This window comes from Galeopterus variegatus, unplaced genomic scaffold, assembly GCF_000696425.1.
Source record: "Galeopterus variegatus unplaced genomic scaffold, G_variegatus-3.0.2 Scaffold431, whole genome shotgun sequence".
Classification (NCBI taxonomy): domain Eukaryota; kingdom Metazoa; phylum Chordata; class Mammalia; order Dermoptera; family Cynocephalidae; genus Galeopterus; species Galeopterus variegatus.
The window spans coordinates 634,541-641,896 of record NW_007726542.1 but is presented as its reverse complement, the minus strand read 5'-3'; the positions used below and the strand labels follow the sequence as shown (position 1 = coordinate 641,896).

The 7,356-nt window shown below is 50.7% G+C and overlaps 1 protein-coding gene across 2 annotated transcripts; it reads left to right on the top strand.

Moving 5' to 3' along the window:
- The first annotated feature begins 374 nt into the window (after nt 1–374).
- On the top strand, nt 375–7,356 carry RCC1 (regulator of chromosome condensation 1). 2 transcript variants are annotated; one of them, XM_008568689.1, is made up of 10 exons: nt 378–450; nt 1,024–1,074; nt 1,956–2,143; nt 2,311–2,490; nt 3,309–3,405; nt 3,515–3,637; nt 4,144–4,299; nt 4,534–4,653; nt 5,024–5,176; nt 6,194–7,356. In XM_008568689.1, exons 1-10 carry the CDS (start codon nt 378–380, stop codon nt 6,367–6,369), a joined length of 1,317 nt encoding a protein of 438 aa, XP_008566911.1. In that variant the 3' UTR covers nt 6,370–7,356. The 2 variants fall into 2 exon arrangements, with proteins under 2 accessions (XP_008566910.1, XP_008566911.1); XM_008568688.1 differs by lacking the exon at nt 1,024–1,074 and having other exon boundaries at nt 375–450.

The window sequence follows — 7,356 nt, the reverse complement described above, 5'->3', positions numbered from 1 at the left end:
AGAATATAATAGAGAATATTTGTGGAATTTAATCTTTGGGTGCATCCATTATTTTGTTCTCTGGATTTTGAGAAGTGGCAATTTCTAGGCAATTCTTCTTATCCTTTTAGGGTTTTGATAAATATTGCCTAATTGGTGCAGGAAAATGTTTCCCATTTTTTTTTTATGTTATGTTATGAAGAATATAATAGAGAATATTTGTGGAATTTAATCTTTGGGTGCATCCATTATTTTGTTCTCGGGATTTTGAGAAGTGGCAATTTCTAGGCAATTCCTCTTATCCTTTTAGGGTTTTGATAAATATTGCCTAATTGGTGCAGGAAAATGTTTCCCATTTCTAACATGTAGTATTTGGCTGGATCTTTTAGGACAGGAAGATGCCACCCAAGCGCATAGCTAAGAGAAGATCACCCCCAGAAGATGCCATCCCCAAAAGCAAGAAGGTGAAGGGTATGTTGGCCTCGGCCTCTTCTGGGGTGTGGGTGGCCTCTTAGAGCCCTGAGAATCTGGGACTGGGCTCCTTTCTTCCTGACACTTGAAGCTGAGGGGTTTGGATGTCCAGGGACCCCACTTTGATGGAAGGTCTCTTATAGCTCATTGAATCCCACACTCTGGGAATCATGAAGGGGCAGAGACTTGGCCAAAATCACTCAGGCAGTACTGGCAAAAAAACTAGATCTTAGGGCTTCGCACCAGGTAGTAATGCATTATGGTTAGGACCACTGACTACCAGATGTGCGTTCAAGTTGTGGCTCTGCCACTTTCTAGCTATGTAACCATGGGCAAGTGACCAAACCTTGCTGAGCTTGGATTATCCACTTCATAAAATGAAGGTGAGAACAGCACTAACCTTTCTGGGCTGCTGTGAGGATTCAGTGAGATAATGTCAGCATTTGAGGGAGGTGGCTGTGGTTTCCTCTCTCCTGGGACCCTGAAGAAGAACAGGGAGGAGAGAAAGCCACCACCCCCAATCTGGGAGAAGGGAGTGAGGGCCTACACTCAGACACTGTCTGTCTTTTGCAGGCGTGAGGGCCGCTGCCTCCCGCCATGTTTCCGGTGCCCGCTCCTGCCAAGGTGTTTGCGGTGGGGAAAACCCGACCAGGTGGCTCCCTGTTCAGGGCACCCTCTGCACAGCTGCAGCGGCCCGGGGGGAGGGGCCGAACGCTCTTGGCTGTCCTGGCCGCGGGCGGCCTACAATGACCAGCAGAGGGCCCTGTGCAGCCCACGTGTTGGCATGTACCTCTCCGCAAATGCCTCTGTGCAAATACCCATCTGCTGCTGGATGGGGCAAAAGGGGTCAGCTTTCCTCTGTGAATATGTCCAGGAGTTAAAAATTACAGCCTGTGAATGGAGGAGTGTTAGGATGGAGGCTGGGGACGGCTCTGACCTGTGTAGTCTCCCTTGGTTTCAGTGCAGAATCTTCTAATTAGCTTTGTGATTCTGGGAAAGTCACTGAGCCTCTTGGAGGCTCTGTTCCTAAAACAAGATCCTAAATATGGAAAATGTCCAGCATAATTTGGGGGACTGCAAAGAAATTTAGCATTAGTAGAGTAAGCAGTCAGTAAAAGGTAGACATTATTATCTCAGCCCTGCCTGTTGGCACCATGGCTCCTGACCAACAGTGTAAAGCTAAGCAGGAAAACTGTCTTGTGTCCTCACTGTCCTCTTATCCTCCGCACCAAGATTCGTTTCACAGTATTGTGTCTCTTTGTTTCTGTTTCCTCTCTTTCACGTTAATAATGTGCTCAGTTTTGAATCTTCACCAAAACCTTATGAGATAGATACTTTTGTTATCCCCATGTCACAGATGAGGAAGCTTAGATTGGGGAAGGGATACTAATGGTCTCTGGCATAGCAGGGCTTTGAACCCAGGTCTGTGTGATCCCAGAGCCCATGAAGTGACTTCTCTCTCCCATCATCCTGCATACTCAGGGGCTGTCTTCTTCATCCCTCAGTCTCACACAGGTCCCACAGCACAGAAGCAGGTTTGGTGCTGACACTGGGCCAGGGCGACGTGGGCCAGCTGGGGCTGGGTGAGAATGTGATGGAGAGGAAGAAGCCAGCCCTGGTGCCTATTCCGGAGGATGTTGTGCAAGCTGAGGCTGGGGGCATGCACACTGTGTGTCTAAGCAAGAGTGGCCAGGTAGGTTAGGGGGTTGGAAAGGGCCTAGGGGGCAGGCATTGGACAGGTCCTTTCAGCCACACACTTTTCACTGTGGAGATGAAACTGGTTGGCCAAGCAGGGAGTGGCCTAAACAATAATGGACTGAGAGGCCAGACCTTGCACTAATGGAGGCATCCTGGGCACAGGTCTACTCCTTCGGCTGCAATGATGAGGGAGCTCTGGGAAGGGACACATCAGCGGAGGGCTCAGAGATGGTCCCTGGGAAAGTGGAACTGCAAGAGAAGGTGGTACAGGTGTCAGCAGGAGACAGTCACACAGCGGCCCTCACTGAGGATGGCCGTGTCTTCCTCTGGGGCTCCTTCCGGGTAAGGCTGGGTCTGGAAGACTGCGTGGGACCCCAAAGATAATCTACCTCCATGCCCCCATTGTACTTACCTACTGGTGGGGAGATGAAGGCCCACAGGCAGAGCTTGGGCCCAGACCCAGGTCGCTGGCTTCATCAGGGCCTTTCTACACCTCTGGCTGCTTCCTTGAATCTGATGTATGTCTTGGGAAAGGGGTGGGTCAAGGATGCCTCTGGTTTGAGGCTGATCAAGGAAGCCTGCTGTCCTCCCTATGTCCCTCCCTTCAGCCTCCCCCTCCCCTCCCCATCCCTCTTTCACACTTCCCAGAGGCCTGGGAGGCAGGGATTGTGGCATCTCAGAGTTTCTAAGGCTGGAAAACATAGTTGAGAAAACAGATTCAGCATTAAAATTGTTTTGGCATTTTGGTATTTAATATACTTTCAAATGTCAACAATAAAAGAATCTGATGGGGTGTTTCCTCATTAGAGCTATTTTAAAGTTTTTTATGGAGAATTCTAAACACATAAAAGTAATCAGAATAATATATTGAACCCTCATCTACTCACCACACAGCTTCGACAATTATCAACTTGTGGCCAGACTTGTTTATCTCTTTTCTCCCCCCCCCCCCCCCCCTCTTTTTCCCTTTCCCCCCCCCCCCCCACTCTTTGCTTATTTTAATGCAAATCCCAGACACTTATGATTTCATTCATAAGTATTTCAGTATGTGGCCTGGCTCCTGCCCTCCTCTCCATCCCATCTATTACCACTACCCATCACCAGACAGTTGTATGAGGCAGGAAGGACTGGCTGATAAGTGCTTTGTCCCTCCCCTCTAGGACAATAATGGTGTGATCGGGCTGTTGGAGCCCATGAAGAAGAGCATGGTGCCCGTGCAAGTGCAGCTGGACGTGCCCGTGGTTAAGGTAGCCTCAGGTGAGTCTGGGTTTGCTCTGGGCAGGAGTTGGAGAAACTTTTTCTAGGGCCGGACCAGCCTTGCACCTTAGAGACAAGCCTGTACCCCTTGCCTTCCTCTCATCCTCAGGAAATGACCACTTGGTGATGCTGACAGTTGATGGTGACCTCTACACCTTGGGCTGTGGGGAGCAGGGCCAGCTGGGCCGTGTGCCTGAGTTATTTGCCAACCGTGGTGGCCGGCAGGGCCTTGGTAAGTGGCTTTGGTACCTCTGGTGGGGCAACTTGTTGAGCCACCCCCCCAGTGAAGGCCAAGGCAGGAGGGATTCTCTGTGTTCAGGCTTGCATCAGATGGACTTACATTGGTTAAGAACTCAGACTTTGGAGAAAGACTACCCTGGGTTTGAATCCTGGTTCTGCCACCTACTTGATATGGGACCCTGGATATATTTTCCTCATCTCTAAACCTACCTACCTCTAAACCAACTTCATTGGGTTGCTGTGAATTTAGATGAGTTAATTAGAACATTGTCTGGCACTTGGTAAGTTCCATGTAAATGTTACCTCTAATAACTATGAATCTGAGTAAGGCACTTGTACTCTCTTGGCCTGACCTCTTCTGTAAAATAGGGATAAGAGTCCCTGTTTAGTCTCGGTTCAAGGACTTTTGTAATGGAGGGGAAACAGACTCAGGGGCAGAGAGAAGAGAGGCCATATATGTCTGTCTGTCACTGTCCCTGGCTTCCTCTCTGCCTGCAGAACGACTCCTGGTCCCCAAGTGTGTAATGTTGAAATCCAGGGGAAGCCGGGGCCATGTGAGATTCCAGGATGCCTTCTGTGGTGCTTATTTCACCTTTGCCATCTCCCGAGAGGGCCATGTATATGGCTTTGGCCTCTCCAACTACCATCAGCTTGGTGAGTTCTGCTCCCAGCATCAGGCATGACCAAGTGACCTGGGTTGCAGTCTTGGCTCCACGTATTCACTGTGTACCTTTTATGGGTCACCTAACCCCTCAGAGCCACATTTTGTCATCTGTAGAGTAAGAATGTTTATCCTGGTAGAGGGTGGCCTTACTGTGGGAGGGGATTGAAAGGGCAGCTCCCAGAACACCTTCATACATGTTAGCTCTGTACTGGTCTTTCCCCCAGGAACCCCAGGCACGGAATCTTGCTTCATACCCCAGAACCTGACGTCCTTCAAGAATTCCACCAAGTCCTGGGTCGGCTTCTCTGGTGGCCAGCATCATACAGTCTGCATGGATTCAGAAGGTAGTACCTCCGGGTCCTTCTCTAGGTTGAGGAGAGGGTGTTCCCTTGGCCCAGGCCTGGCTGGACTCCTGAGACCATGGTCCTTGGAACCTGGGCCTGTTGCATGGGTTGAGCCAGACGTAGGTCCATGAGGGTCAGTCACCCCATTCCCCCAGAGTCCTGGCACTCTTCCAAGTGTGAGTTCAATGGGGGCCTATGTGGAGGTTCTCCTAGACCTCCCCCAAAGCCAGGAAGAGACCCTGAAGACCTCCTCCTCCCCACCCTGGGAGTGGAGACAAGCTCCCACGGATGTGGGATGTCCCCTGGCCTACTGCCCATTTGCCTGGAGCATGCCCTCTGCTACTGCTCATCTCTCTCCCTCCTCCCACAGGAAGAGCATACAGCCTGGGCCGGGCTGAGTATGGGCGGCTGGGCCTTGGGGAGGGTGCTGAGGAGAAGAGCATACCCACCCTCATCTCCAGGCTGCCTGCTGTCTCCTCAGTGGCTTGTGGGGCCTCTGTGGGGTATGCTGTAACCAAGGATGGTGAGTGGGGCTGTCCACACTTGGTTTGGTTGGGGCCTGGGGGTGGTGATTCTTACTGAACTCCCCAGCAGGCTGCAGTATCCACCATCAGGCCGAGCTGAGAGGCAGAGAGCGGTGTTTGTGACAACACTGCTTTGCTCCAATTCTCAGAAGCTCTGGCTTTGGTAAACATAAAATGAGTAAACAAATTCATAAAGGTGATTTGTTCTGCAGAGGAGAAAAACAGCAAAGGGGCAGATGTCACTGAGGCCCAGGGAGGGAATGGGACTTGAATCTGCAAACCCCAGCCCAGGCTTTGCTCTACACTTGCCACTGTGGAGCACTTTATGTGCTTATGTACCACTTAGTATGTGCTAGCTTCCCAGGGAGTTGTGCTTAGAATCTTATTTGGAAAAAGAAGACTTAGTAGTCAGAGTCCTGGCAAGCAGAGCAGAGGAGGGTGTGAACAAGTGGCCGGCAAAACCTGAGTGGGTGAGGGGGACAGCCTTGGAGATCCTGAAGAAGTGGGGCTTGCACTGCACCTCGAAGTTTCCATCCTTTTTGAAAAAGAGGGTGTGAACAAGTGGCCGGCAAAACCTGAGTGGGTGAGGGGGACAGTCTTGGAGATCCTGAAGAAGTGGGGCTTGCACTGCACCTCGAAGTTTCCATCCTTTTTGAAAAGCAAAGGATGGAATCCCATTGAGCAGTCTCAATGGTTGCTGGTCCTGACAATGGAGGGTGATGTAGGGGGTTGAGGAGCGGCCAGTCATGAGGGGCCTTGAATGCCATGCCTAGAAGGAGGGAGAAGCCTTTGGCAATGTGTAAGGACTGCAGTGTCTGGTTTACAAAGTTTTTTTATCCATCATCTCCTTGGCTTCTCACAACTTACCTGAACTCCCAGAGGCTGTGACCTTGCCAGGTTGCTATTGGCCAAGGCCAAAATTCACCCCCATGTCCCAGGCTTCTCCTTTTCCTTTGCTACAAACAGGTGGGAGTAGGGGTCCTGGAGACAGCTGTTGCCATTTCTCTCCCTTGCAGGTCATGTTTTTGCCTGGGGCATGGGCACCAACTACCAGCTGGGCACAGGGCAGGATGAGGATGCCTGGAGCCCCGTGGAAATGACGGGCAAACAGCTGGAGAACCGTGTGGTCTTATCTGTGTCCAGTGGGGGCCAGCATACAGTCTTATTAGTCAAAGACAAGGAACAGAGCTGATGAAGCCTCTGAGGGCCTGGTTCCCGGTGCCCCGCAACTCCCTCATAGATCAGGGCAGCAGTGACAACCACAGATTCCAGCAGGCCTCTTCCCAACCCTGAGCACTCTGTCATCTCCTGCCTTCTTGCCATCAGCAGAACAGAATCCTTTTCTTTTTCTTCCTTCTTTCTGGAATCATACTGGGACCTGCAAGATGAAACGGGAGGATGGAGAGGGAGGTTTTGTCAGAAGGAACATTGCTCATCCCAGAGCTGTGTGGTCAGACCTTTCCTGCCACTACTTCCCTACCTCCCACAGCCTTGGCTGGTCCTGGCTGGTCCTGGCTTTGCCTACCACAAAACCAAAACTTCCTCCCCTGGGGGTTTGGCGCCCACACTAAGTTGGGGCTCCATCAAGCCCCACTCTAATTATGTGCAACTCTTCTGTCCCTAACAATCCACAGGCAGACAGATGATACGGACATTAGACCCAGCTGTCATGGACCCATGCTGCCTGGGGAATCTAGAGAAAGGGCAGGGCTACAGGGCTGTGGGCAACCCCAAGCCAAATATTTGGCTCTGAACAGGTGTCCATGGGACAAAAAGGACAATGATCCTCCACTTGACAAAGAAAAAGGCCTACTAGTCGTTCTCCCAGAAGCACAAAGCATAGTCTTGCCCCTCGGGCATTGCCTGTGTATCCTACACATCCTTTTGGCCTCACTTGCAGCCAAGGGCCTGAAATCCAGAAGAGAAGCCGTACCAGGCAGGGCATGGGGAGAAGAAACGGTGGAGGGTTGTATAAAGAAGCTTATAGCAATATTGAGGGGGAAGGGCAGGAGGGAAAAAGGGTTGGAGGGGCAGAGGCTAGTCCTGAGAAAAGGAAGCAGCAACTTGTACAGTGGCTGAGAAAATAGAAAATAGTTTTGATTTTTTTTAAATTGTAAAATATTTTGGAGGGGAGAGTGAAATCTTTTAACACTTTGAATAAATTTAGAGTTTTATATAA

Coding starts and splice junctions, on each gene's coding strand:
- RCC1 (XM_008568689.1), top strand. CDS start 378: ATGCCACCCAAGCGCATAGCTAAGAGAAGATCACCCCCAGAAGATGCC. Junction 2,491..3,308: donor TCCTCTGGGGCTCCTTCCGG/GTAAGGCTGGGT, acceptor CCTCCCCTCTAG/GACAATAATGGTGTGATCGG. Junction 3,406..3,514: donor CGTGGTTAAGGTAGCCTCAG/GTGAGTCTGGGT, acceptor TCTCATCCTCAG/GAAATGACCACTTGGTGATG.